Raw genomic sequence first — 14,198 nt, 5'->3', positions numbered from 1 at the left:
TATATACAGGGTGGAAATAGTCCCGGAACAGTTAAATATGTTTAAAAAAATAATACAGATAGAGCTTAAAAACTAGGCACCAAGTTACTGGGCATTAAAATAATTTTCAATTATCAATTCAATTATCACATTATTCAATTATACGCTACCTCCTCAAGTACCGTAATAAAGACCTTTAATCTGATGTGTATATGAATCTAGCTTACATTTAAGATTTTCTTCTGAATCCGAGTGAGCCCCCCTGGGGAGGTACGTAGCGTATCCCTGAATAATATTATGAAACGGTTTTTATCCTCAGTAACTTTATGTCAAACTTGGTAGCTTTACCTTAATTATTCTTTGAAATATTTAACCGTCTTGGAACGTTTTTTCCACCTTGTATGGTACGCACACATACATATGAACGGATAGTGTTTTTAGCCCATAGAGACATCAAAACCAAATAATAAACCGGTCCCGTTCCCCAGGTTTTGGTCTTACCACAGCTACAATAATTTAGCTTCTTGGAAAATTCGCTGACAGTAAACTTTCATTGTTCTGAAAATGGATCCAACCAACCTTTTTGATGGCATTTTGCCTTCATTGTAACAATTCCTTCGAAAATAACCAGGTGTGCGGTCTCAGGTCCGCCAATTGAGCAGAGTGAACATAATAGTAAACAAATAGTTTCTTTTAGCGAATTTCCCTATAGGGAAGTAGCTATTACCGTAGGTGGCACGGTAAGACCTAGACCCGGGACCGATTTACTTTTTCATTTTGATGTCCCCAGAGGCCAAAAACACCATTCGTTCAAATTTTTATATATGTATATATATATATAGACATATATATATATATATATATACACGTCCGTGAACGCGATAACTTGAGTAATTTTTGTCCGATTTTGATGAAATTTGGTTTAAAGGTGTAAAGCGGGATAAACTTGAATGAGTTCGCGAACCAGCACGATCGGACCATGGGAATGGGGCTTTACAGGGGGTTTTATGGGGTAAAAATTGGTTTTTCTCACTTTTGACCCTCAAAACACAAAATTTCCCGATTTCTCTTTAGACCGTTTTAAAGAGCTTAAAAAAACAGATAATTTAGTATATAAAAGTATTTTTGTTCGATTATTAGTAACGGAGAAAATTAAAAAAATTGTAAATTTAAAATTCCCATGTTATTCTTATGGAGAATATTGTCAAATGTTGTAGTTTGCTTGTTTATGGATATATCTTGATCAAACTTGGCAAATTTATTTATTTTGTACTAAGCTATCAATATTTTACTCAAAAACACACTTTATTAGTTTCCTTGTAGCAGCAAACCTAGGTACTCGTTAAACCTAATGTTATTAAAATATATTTAACTGAAAATCAATTCAGACAAATGGAAATTCGCTTAGTCGGCAGGTTTGCTGCGGCGGGGGTATTTCTCAATAAAATATGAATTTAAAAAAATAGACTACTGTTTAACAAAACAATTTAAACAACTTTTAATAATCAATAAAATACTTAATCATACAAATACCTAACGTCTACTTACTGTTTTTGTTTATGCTTGCAACTCTCCCTATCAAAAATGACTCAATTAGCAAGCCCTCGGGAGTTTGACTTGTTCTTACTCTCGACAACGCTAGATAATATAATCCGAAAATTTTGATTTTCCCAGGTCCACCACAGTTTGATCTATATTCATGCACATTTTACTCAATTCAATTTAAAGAAAGCAGTTATTTACAGGGTGGCTGAAAAGTAACTTGCACCCCCCCTTAACTTTCAACCATTTGAGAATTGAGATATTAGAAATCTGTTTGCGGCAACCTTCTTAGATATGAGGGACTACAATAATTATGGTCAATTTTAAAAATTTTGCCCGTGGGGGTAGGGGGTTTCTCAAAATTTTCAAATGAAAAGTATAGTCGAGTTTGGTATCATTCTACAGGTCTTGACGAAACATAAAAATTGACATAAAGAAAACCAAAATCGGGCCACTAATAACAAAATGGCACCCTAAAGCGTTTCAAATCCAAATAACCATGAGGATGGCAAAAAATAACTTGCACCCCCTTTAACTTTTTAACTATTTCAGATATTTGAAATCGGTTTGCAGCAACTAGTTTGGATATGAAAGGCCACAATAATTATGGTCAATTTTGAAAATTTTGCCCTTAGGGGTAGCGGGGTTAGGCGGTACCGGTAACTCAAAATTTTCAAATAGCAAGTATAGTCGAGTTTGGTATCATTTTGCAGGTCTTAACGTAACATAACAATTAACATAAAGAAAATAGAAATCGGACCATTAATAACAAAATGGCAGCTGAAAATTACTTTTAATAACCATTGTCTTAACCATTTTTAGCTGTCATTTTGTTATTAATGGTCCCATTTCTATTTTCTTTATCTTAATTGTTATGTTTTGTCAAGACCTGTAAACTGATACCAAACTCGAATACACCTGCTGTTTGAAAAATTTGAGCTACCCCCTACCCCTGCTACCCCTAAGGGCAAAATTTTCAAAACTGACGATAATTATTGTAGCCCCTCATATCTAAGAAGGTTGCCGCAAACAGATTTCAAATATCTCAAATGGTTGAAAAGTTAAGAGGGGGTGCAAGTTACTTTTCAGCGGCAGCTTGTTTGGATATGAAGGGCTACAATCCTTCATATCCAAACAAGCTGCCGCAAACCGATTTCAAATATCTCAAATCGTTAAAAAGTTTAATGGTGTGCAAGTTAATTTTCTGCCACCCTCATGGTTATTTGGATTTGAAACATTTTGTTATTAGTGGGCCGATTTTGGTTTTCTTTATGTCAATTTCTATGCTTTGTCAAGACCTGTTAAATGATACCAAACTCGACTATACTTGTCTTTTGAAAATTTTGAGCTACCCCGTACCCCCACTACCCCTAAGGGCAAAATTTTCAAAATTGACCATAATTATTGTAGCCCCTCATATCTAAGAAGGTTACCGCAAACAGATTTCAAATATCTCAAATGGTTGAAAAGTTAAGAGGGGGTGCAAGTTACTTTTCAGCCACTCTGTATAATGAATAGGTAACAACTCGTTGTACAAAGTGGGTACAATGCAATTTTCAAATTGCACTAAAATCCAAATAAAGAACTATTTAAGGTAATTTTCACTGTTGGCAAATTTGTATATGATGACCAATGCTACCATTACTTAGGACTGCAAAATTCCAAAGATTATTCCGAAGTATCACGCGACAACCTTTTTAAGTAAAGAGGTGTTGTTAAGGCCTTGGCTGTCATTTTATGTCACGTTATAACAGCACTCGTGTTGTTATTTGCAGTTATACACGATACAGGTAGATTAAGGCTTCTTAGCTTGTGCTTATTACAGCATAATAGATTTATTTCATGTAATAATACGTGTAGTATTTTTGAATTTGAGTGAAACAATATAGTCAACATCAACACACTCAAATGTCGCCAACACATACACTCTACAACATGCTTCAAACATGATGAGAAGCTCATTACACTGTTTAAATTCAAAGGTAAAACGGTATGTTTCTAATAGCCTATCAAGACGAATATTGGTTTGCTGATAAAAATATTTTATCAAAATATGCGCACGTTTCTAGCATGAATCATGGTTTTTTAAACCAGTTATTATTTTCAGTCGATAGTAAAACAATGTTTTTATAATAGCCTATTCGTAGCTTTGTATAAACATTGGCTTGACAGGTTGCTAGTAAGTCAAAATAGTTGATTTAAATTATTTGTTCTAGTTCCAATTTAGATCAAATAAAGAAAATCTGTAAAATAATGTAGGCCTAGACCTATTTGATCAGTGATATTTTCCTAATGTCTGTAAGGTAATACTTTCTGTATGTTCTTTGATCAATTGTTTCCAACCGGATGCTTTTCCCTTTGTAGCCTACCTTACTGTATTTAGATCATATTAGTATGCTAAGAATTATCTTAACATTTATGTTGTTATCTCATAACTATCATAGCAACCTAAAAGGCTAATGTTACAAATTGAAAAATGTTATATTAGTGTTAAACTGTACAGGCATTACCAAACTGAAATTCTTTTGTTTAATAACATGTACACTGTTTGTCGAAACAACCCTGGTAGGTTTGGCTTCAATATGTTTAGCCGTTATTGAGTGATTCGATTACATAGTTTGCATTACAGCTTCACTCACTCTGCTCAATGAAAAAACATATTAGACACTGTTGTTTGCTCTGTCAAACCTTTCAGCTTTGATAACTCAAATTAAAAAATGATATCGTTGTATATGAGGCATATACAACTAACTGTCTATTAATTTTGATCTCCCTTCGCCAAAAAATCTCGCATACTATTTTATTGTCATAAGGGACATGTCTCTTTATAGGAATTATTTATCTGATTTTTTGTTTTTGAAAGGTCTGGAGGACAATGGAGGAATGATGTTGGGATCTGCAGCCTCTGAGGGAATGGTTTCTACTCCAGGAACTATGCCATATTCTACTGAAGACGATACAGGGTAAAATATCAGTGTTCCTATGAAAGCTCAAATGTAAATAATAGTTTTCAACTAAACATTTTTCAATACCAATTTGTGAAATCCTATGCCCTACGGGGCTTCAAATAATCCATGTTATTTTTATGAGTATTCATATTTAAAACAGGGTGTCTAGTCGGGAAAAACAGGAAAGTCGGGAATTAGTATTTTTTTTTTTTCAAAATGGTATTGAAAAGTCGGGATTTAGTCTTTATTTTGATATCAAAGTCAAGAATTTTCATGATTTTTCTGCGATCGCGCTGGACGATAATCGTGTTTCCGTGACCGCAGGAGACGAAATGATGTCTACGCGACCGCTGGAGGTGTTTATTAAGCCGCAATCGTGCTAGACGACAGTTACGTTATCGTGACTGCGGGGAAAATGATCATGAATTTTCTGCGATCGCGCAAGATGATGATGTCTACACAGCCGCGTAAGATGTTCACGATTTTGCCGCGATCGTGGACGACGATGATGACGTTTCCGTTACCGCAGGAGTCAATGATGTCAACATGGCCGCGGGAAATGTTCATGATTTTGCCATGATGACGATGACGTTTCAGTGACCACGGGAATCAATGATAATGTCTACACGGCCGCGGAAAATGTTCAAATTTTGTATCGTTTGCAGACGACAATGACGTTTCTGTGACCGCCGGAGACGACGATGATATCTACACGGCCGCGGACCACGGCGATGAAGTTTCTGTAACCGTGGGTATTAAATGATGATGGATGATGTCTACTCGACCTGCGTGATGTAAAAACCCCATGTAACACTTGTAACGTAAATAGCTATTATCTTTTTTTCAAAAGCTGATATTGTTTTTTAGTATTTTCTACTTGCTAATAACCGCATGTGGAAGTTGAAACTGGCAAAATTCAATGGAAATTCTTGAAATGTATTTCAACAAGGTAGGCCTAGGTGATGTTTAGTTGAATCTCACCCAAAAGTTTATAGTTAGTTGTCTTCACTTCAAATAAATATATTTCTTGATGCTTGGATGATAACAAGTAATTGTGGCAAGTATTGGTGTTCAAATACTGCACACAGTTGCAGCAATACTTCCAAATTTTGGATCAAACATTCAAATTTCAATATTTTCAAAATTAGACTTCTTTCTTCTTCTTGGATTACAATGGAAGTGAATAATCATCTTGGTGTAAATTTTAACTCACATCTGTCACGACAATTGGTTACCACTGGTTTCTTGATGTCACTCACTATTCACTGTTAGGGTTGGCTGATATTTATTATAACAAGGGTGACCATGATTTATTTTTGCTCTTAATCACAATAGAAAAAAAAATTAAAGAAAAAAATTCTTTAAAGAATTTAAAATGTAGAAACAACTTTCAGTTATAACAAATTTTAGCTCATTAAATAATAAATGGCAATGTTTGAGGTGAATATGAAATATGGATAATTTACAAAAGGTAAAATCGTTTGCTATTAGTCCACACGGCCACGGGAAATGTTCATAATTTTGCCGCGTTCGCAAACGACGACAATGGCGTTTTTCAGATGGTGGAAGACGTTGATGATATCTTTAAGAGTGAATAAGATATACATGATTTAGCCGTGGTCACGTAAATGTCGACATCTTTTTCCGCGATTGCGGCTAAATCATGTATATCTTATTCACTCCAGAAGATATCATCAACGTCTCCCACGGTCACGGAATCCCGGTCCTTATCCAACCCCTAACAATTTTTCAGCTCCACACGCTCACAGTCACACAGTAAATAGTTTAAACCTCTTAAACAGGTTGTGAGTCAGTTCTCAGACTACTTAAACACTTAAACATGATTGAAGAGGCTACAGGTTTAATAAGTTTAAGTGTTGCTGTGATGAGGTATTCCTTCCTGTATGATGTAACAGTATCTGTTCTGTTTTTACCACATGTTATTTCAGTGTGTAACTTCAACTTTCAGTGTGTAATTTCAGAGTTTATAATAATTGCTATCAATGTATGTTAAGAGATGAAGATGGCTCCATTCTTATTCATCACATGGACATAAAAGAACCCTTGTCAAACTTAAAAGTGGCTCTAGAAGAAGTTCATGGAATCTCTTTGGAGGGATATGACTTCTATCTTCAAGACACAACATTGGTATGTTTTATATTATTTGTGCCATTATTAGTATGCTTTATTATTATTATTTGTGCTGTTAAATTTAATGCTTGATATGACTTAGCCTATTGTAAAATTTCTGTATTTTAATGGCCAAAAAAATTATTTGATTTTAATAATTGCTACAAATTTTCTAATCTTTAGGATGATCAATTTGCTAACATAATGTAGGTTTATTCTTTGTAATTTTGCATATAGTTTGCAACAGTTTGATGCAGTCTCTAGGTTTATAGTTAAAGTAAAAGCTTGCTCTGTAATAAGAATTTGGATAGCTGGTATAGCTTGTCATATCATTATTTAATTCCTTAGACATCAAGATATTAAATAAATATAATTAACAACATCAAAACAATAAATATAATTAACTTAGCCATTGAGGTTGTTAAAAGGAATTAATTGTGTTGAATTATAATTATTGTCAGGTGTACCTACTAGTTCACAGTATTCTTGTTGTGTAGTTAAGAGCCATTTAGTATTTTCTACTTTTCTTGTAATCTTGTAAACTTAGTGTAAATAGTCTTGTTTGTTAGGGGCAGAGAATGGTTAACTAAACATGTAGGCTCAACATCATTCTATAATGACCAATAGCTAATCCCTCATACTTGCTGCTGACGAAAGAATTTCACTCTAAACTAGATTTTGGCGAATAACCATATAGGGAATAAGCTATTACTGTATGTCTCATGGTAAGACCTAGACCTGTGACCAATTTTGTGTTTTGAGGTTCCCAGAGACCAAAAACACCCTCCGTTCAAATTTATATATATATTTATAATTATAAGTATATATGTGTCCGGTAGCGCGATAATTCAAGCAAAAATGATCAGATTGGGATGGAATTTGGTACACATAAGTAAACCTATGTTTATTTGAGCGAGTTCGCAAACCAGCTTGATTGGACTTGGATGGGCTTATGGGTCGTTTTATGGAGTAAAAATTGGGTCTTCCCATTTTTACCCTGAAAACACAACACATCACAATTTATTTTCAAACCACTTTGTAGAGCTAAAAAAATTTTATATTGAAGCATTGTTGTATGCTTAACAGTTAAGGTTATAGTTTAAAAATTTTTAATTCCCATTTTATTCTTATGAAGAATTATGAAGAAATTGTTGTAGTTTGATTGTTTATGAATATATTTTAGTGATGGTTGGATCCGGATATCGGACTACCAGATCCGCCGGATCCGAGTTAGAACCGGCACCCGATTGGATCCAAAAAATTCCGGATCTTGGGCTGGATCCGGTTTTGATAGATCTGATTTTTACCGATTTTTTTACTAACACAAAGCTGTCTACCAATTTTTTCCCAATTTTTTTTACTAACACAAAGCTGTATGTATCCATGTACAAGACTATCTGTGACTGTGTACTAGAAGACTATCTGTGTCTGTGTACAAGAAGGCTATCTGTGTTAGTGATGGACAAGACCCGAAACTTAAAGATTTTTTTATCCCGAAGCTTCAGGCGGGATTGAAATACTAACGGGATATTTTCGAGACGAGATGGTGGGCAGTTAGCTAATCATCCAGATACAAAACTAAAAAGTAGAGGTGTGCGGATATCCAAAAAATCGGGTCGGATTGGGTACGGCAAGATACATACCCTTGTTATTTACATCAAGAGACTAACACCGAGACATGGCCTTGACATATAAGTTATTTGCATAAAGAAACAAACACTGAGACATGGCCTTGCCGTATAAGTTATTTGCATCAAGAAACAAACACTGAGACATGGCCTTGTCATATAAGTTTTTTGCATCAAGAGACAAACACAGAGACTTAGCCTTGACATATAAGTTATGTGCATCAAGAGGCAAACAGTGAGACACGGCCTTGCCATATAAGTTATTTGCATCAAGAGACAAACACTATGGCCTTGACATATAAGTTATTTGCATAAAGAAACAAACACTGAGACATGGTCTTGCCGTATAAGTTATTTGCATAAAGAAACAAACACTGAGACATGGTCTTGCCGTATAAGTTATTTGCATCAAGAAACAAACACTGAGACATGGCCTTGCCGTATAAGTTATTTGCATAAAGAAACAAACACTGAGACATGGTCTTGCCGTATAAGTTATTTGCATCAAGAAACAAACACTGAGACATGGCCTTGTCATATAAGATATTTTCATCAAGAGACAAACACCAAGACATGGCCTTGCCATATAAATTATTTGCATCAAGAGACAAACACTGAGACATGGCCTTGCCATATAATTTTTTTGCATCAAGAGACAAACACAGAGACTTAGCCTTGACATATAAGTTAAGTGCATCAAGAGACAAACACTATGGCCTTGCCATATAAGTTATTTGCATAAAGAAACAAACACTGAGACATGGTCTTGCCGTATAAGTTATTTGCATAAAGAAACAAACACTGAGACATGGTCTTGCCGTATAAGTTATTTGCATCAAGAAACAAACACTGAGACATGGCCTTGTCATATAAGATATTTTCATCAAGAGACAAACACCAAGACATGGCCTTACCATATAAATTATTTGCATCAAGAGACAAACACTGAGACATGGCCTTGCCATATAATTTTTTTGCATCAAGAGACAAACACAGAGACTTAGCCTTGACATATAAGTTAAGTGCATCAAGAGGCAAACAGTGAGTCACGGCCTTGCCATATAAGTTATTTGCGTCAAGAGACAAACACTGAGACATGGCCTTGCCATATAATTTATTTGCTTCAAGAGACAAACACCGAGACATGGCCTTGCCATTTAAGTTATTTTCATCAAGAGACAAACACTGAGACATGGCCTTGCCATATAAGTTATTTGCATCAAGAGATAAACAGTGAGACATGGCATTGCCATATAAGTTATCTTCATCAAGAGACAAACACTGAGACATGGCCTTGCCATATAAGTTATTTTCATAAAGAAACAAACATAGAGACATGGCCTTGCCATATAAGTTATTTCCTGTGAGAGACAAACACTGAGACATGGCCTTGTCATATAATTTATCTGCAAACACAGAGACATGGCCTTGCCATATAATTTATTTACATCAAGAGACAAACACTGAGACATGGCCTTGTCATATAAGTTATCTGCATCAAGAAACAAACACTGAGACATGGCCTTGCCATATAATTTATTTGCATCAAGAGACAAACACCGAGACATAGCCTTGCCATACAAGTAATTGGAACCAAGAGACAAACAGTGAGACATGGCCTTGCCATATAAGTTATTTGCACCAAGAGACAAACAATGAGACATGGCCTTGCCATATAATTTATTTGCATCAAGAGACAAACACCGAGACATAGCCTTGCCATATAAGTTATTTGCATCAAGAGAGAATTAGTGAGACATGGCCTTGCCATATAAATTATTTGCATCAAGAGACAAACACTGAGACATGGCCTTGCCATATAAGTTATTTGCATCAAGAGACAAACACCGAGACATGGCCTTGCCATATAAGTTATTTGCATCAAGAGAGAATTAGTGAGACATGGCCTTGCCATATAAATTATTTGCTTCAAGAGACAAACACTGAGACATGGCCTTGCCATATAATTTATTTGCATCAAGAGACAAACACCGAGACATAGCCTTGCCATATAAGTTATTTGCATCAAGAGAGAATTAGTGAGACATGGCCTTGCCATATAATTTATTTGCATCAAGAGACGAACTCTGAGTTTGAGACATGGCCTTGCCATATAAGTTATTTGCACCAAGAGACAAACCATGAGACATGGCCTTGCCATATAAATTATTTGCATAGACAAACACTGAGACATGGCCTTGCCATATAATTTATTTGCATCAAGAGACAAACACCGAGACATAGCCTTGCCATATAAGTTATTTGCATCAAGAGAGAAATAGTGAGACATGGCCTTGCCATATAATTTATTTGCAACAAGAGACAAACACTATAGCTTTGCCATATAAGTTATTTGCATCAAGAGACAAACACTGAGACATGGCCTTGCCATATAATTTATTTGCATCAAGAGACAAACACCGAGACATAGCCTTCCAATATAAGTTATTTGCATCAAGAGGCAAACACTAAGGCCATGTTAATTCTTTGATATTAATTTTTTTTATTACTGTCCATTAAATCTTGTCCCAAAAAAATCCCATCCCGAGGGAATGGAATGAATCAAATAATATCTTATAATGAATCGTCTTGTCTCGTCTCGAAGTGAAAAATCTAGTCTCGTCCATCACTAATCCGTGTACAAGAAGACTCCTGTAAAATAAGGCAACTTTAAATCAGCAGAAAGCTTTATTATATTGAAACTACATAATGGTTTTTCTGGAAGTCTTTCAATTCATTCCTATAAGTACATTATTTTTTTACTTTTACTACCAGATCCCGTATAAGGTCTCAAAAAGAGCCACTTACCACTTTTATTTTTCCACTTTCAGGCACATTTAGGATTGTTTTCTTTTTCCCAACAGGTTTTTTCTTTCTTATTTGTTTTTTAATTTTTGAAGCCATCCCTTTTCCCCCACCAAGTATTGCTTTAGTTTTCATTATGATAGTAACTGCCAAGGCGGCAGCTCTCTCACCAATACTAGAGTCTGAAGCTTTTACCCTTTCCCAAGCTAATAAGCTGTCAGCCACTGATCTAATTTTACTATCCTTCGATCTTGAGGATGCTATATCGTGTTTTTTTCGTGCAGCATCCAATTTATTTATGCCTGGACCACCCCTTGCTTATCTCTTCCTAAAATTCGTTCCAGGTCCACAGTACTTATAGCCGTGTATGTGAAATTCTACTGGTAAAATATCCTGTGTCTGTGTACAAGAATATTATCTGTGTACATAAAGGTCGAATTAAAAGTCAAGACTCCCCCGTCTAATATTTTCCTAAGTTAGAACACAGTATAGTCTTCTTGTACATAGACACAGGGAATTTTACCTGTAGAACTTCACATACCCGGCTATCAGTACTGTAGACCTGGAACAAATTTAAGGAAGAGATTAACAAGAGGTGATCCAGGCATAAATAAATTGGATGCTGCATGCAAAAACCACGATATAGCATACTCAAGATCGAACTATAGTAAAATAGACACAGATACCCTTATGGTGGTCGTGCAAACTTAGCAAAAAGTTTTAGTGTCCCCAAAAAATGAGGGATTATGGGCTCAACTGGAGATTATTCTATATATAAGATATATTAACCTTTAAACATTACCAATTTAATTTTAAACAGTATGATTTAAATTGGCATTCTGTTAATTACATTTTTTTTAACCCGCCCATATGACAGTGTGTATCTGGATCCGGATCCGGTACCGACATTTTCTTGGATCCGCCCATCACTAATATATTTTCAATCAAATTTGGCCACTTTGACAAGCTGACCCTTGAGATGTTGGAGCTGGAACTTCTGGAGTTGCTTCGAGGTTTGGTTTTGATTGGGTTTTTTTTTCTTTGTATCCATGGTGTTCCCGCGAGTATTTAGGGAATCGCAGGTCGAGCCCAGACAGAGCCCCGCATGTCCTGGAATTCACCTCTTCGGCAAGGGTCTCTTGACACCACTGAGGTTCGGCTGAAACATAAGCGAAATGAAAAGGAGAAGTGAAGAAGATTTCTTCAATAGGAAAGTGAAGAAGAAAGAAGGGCCAGCAAAAGAGGAAGTTGCTGGCCATAGAACTCAGAACGAAGAAGAGGAGGGATCTGGAGGAGAGCTAGGGTACCTCAGGGTCGCCAGCCTACAAGAGGTCTCCCTTATAGTTGACAGACAACTACTGTACCTCTGAGGGAGAAAAAGTAGGGATGGACGTGACAGGATTTTAAGTTCAAGATGAGATTCTTTTTTCTCATCATAATTCAAGACTAGATTGAGACGAGATTGTTGATCTCATTACTATCAGGAATTATTCCTGTGCGCAGTTTGACAACGGTTAATAAACAACAATGAAGTACTATCAAAACGACTAAAGTGCAATAACTAATTATTTATCACAAAGGTTGATAAAAAAAGTGTACAAAATATATAAGCTTACAGGAATTTAAATGGTTATGAAAATCTTAAATAAAAAATAAATAAAATGAAAATAAGACATCTTAAATGTAAATAGCTGTTACATGCACACCACAACTAACTGAATTACAACAAAACAGTCCAAGATACAAAAGAATTGTAGTAGCTTGTAGGGTGTTACTTCTGATCTCAGTGATAATGATTTATGTTTATGTATGTACAGTATCTGTTCATACAGTCTTGAGGAGATCAGGGTCATGACGGATAAACAAATTACTGGATAAACCGATTTTTGAGGAGTACACAGATAAAAGCGACTTCAGAAAGTCTTTGCAATACCCGCAGTACAGGAGCGTGAAAATTTTCATTTAATTTTTTTTTCAATAATCAACTGTCTTAAAAAAGTTTTGGATCAAAGTCAATCTTAATCAAACAAACAAGATATTTAATGTAAAATTTGTCAAAATTGTAAGACCTGTCCATCCCTACAGGGAAATTAATGTTTTTGGTAGATTCTTATCACCCCAGCACATAGAACGTTGATTTTCCATGTAAAAGTAAAATTGGTGAAAGTATTGTCTTATTTTGATTGCAGAGTGGTTTTGTAGAATTAGCTGTAGCTAATTCTCCCGAAATCAAGGAAATTGTGAGGAATATAATTATGGAAGAAATTTGTCATGGAATCAATTTGATGAAAATTGATATCAATAATCTCCCCAGCCCACACCCGGTTTGTTTCCATAACCTTTGCCTTTACCTTTTTCTTTTTATCTCCCAATTTCTGCTTAACTAATCATGATACTAATAAAGCCTCGTTGTTAATGTTTCTAAATACAGTGTGATATGTACATGGCTTTGAGGAGGTTTCTTTAAATAAAATTTGGAGTTTCTCCATGCATATTATTTTTGTTGTAGATATTAAAGTAAAATAAGTCCCAATTAGATTTTTTTTAAGAACATAACCTTATATTATTTATAATATAATATTATATAAATAATATATAATAACCTTATAACATCTTAAAACTCTTGTAATTTATTTCCAAATTGATTTTTTTTTATGAAAGTAAGTAAAACCAAGGTCCATGCTATTTATTATTCGTAGGAATCTTTACTCCTTATAATGTTTATGAACTTTTTTACTACTCCATTTTAAGGCCAATAGTTAAGGATTTTAGTTTAAACAGAAAAAAGATTTTGTGAATCTCTTTTTTCTTTAACTAATGTTTCAACTGGAAGAAGATAGTAATTGTTATTTCAAAATCAAGTGTTTAGGAATAATAAAGTATGTTAAAATTTGTTGAGAGGATAGCAGGCTTACCTGAATGGGAAAGAGTCCAAACTGGCACAGGAAACACAAAACAAAACTTTACACTATATACACAAAACATTAGAATATTTCACTGTCACTGACAGCATTTTCAACTAAGGAAGAGAGAGTTTTCTAGATCTTCCTTAGTTGAAAATGCTGTCAGTGACAGTGAAATATTCTAATGTTTTGTGTATATAGTGTAAAGTTTTGTTTTGTGTTTCCTGTGCCAGTTTGGACTCTTTCCCATTCAGGTAAGCCTG

General features: G+C 35.0%; 2 protein-coding genes across 3 annotated transcripts in view; one reads left to right on the top strand and one right to left on the bottom strand.

Moving 5' to 3' along the window:
* The window catches only part of LOC128986491 (adipocyte plasma membrane-associated protein Hemomucin-like), a 438,949-nt gene that overhangs the window by 355,651 nt on the left and 69,100 nt on the right, over positions 1-14,198 (bottom strand). The window lies entirely within an intron of this gene.
* The window catches only part of LOC128986472 (DNA-binding protein Ets97D), a 57,213-nt gene that overhangs the window by 7,691 nt on the left and 35,324 nt on the right, over positions 1-14,198 (top strand). For both annotated transcript variants that reach the window (XM_054406875.1, XM_054406866.1), the window contains exons 4-5: positions 4,385-4,484; positions 6,485-6,617. In XM_054406875.1, the coding sequence (XP_054262850.1) occupies positions 4,385-4,484; positions 6,485-6,617 (233 nt within the window). The remainder of the gene's footprint in view (positions 1-4,384; positions 4,485-6,484; positions 6,618-14,198) is intronic.

Source organism: Macrosteles quadrilineatus, unplaced genomic scaffold, assembly GCF_028750875.1.
Source record: "Macrosteles quadrilineatus isolate MER2022 unplaced genomic scaffold, UCM_ALF_1.0 Scaffold_1__1_contigs__length_201487025, whole genome shotgun sequence".
Taxonomy (NCBI): Eukaryota; Metazoa; Arthropoda; class Insecta; order Hemiptera; family Cicadellidae; genus Macrosteles; species Macrosteles quadrilineatus.
The sequence above is the reverse complement of the archived record's forward strand: the minus strand, read 5'-3'. Positions and strand labels throughout refer to the sequence as shown.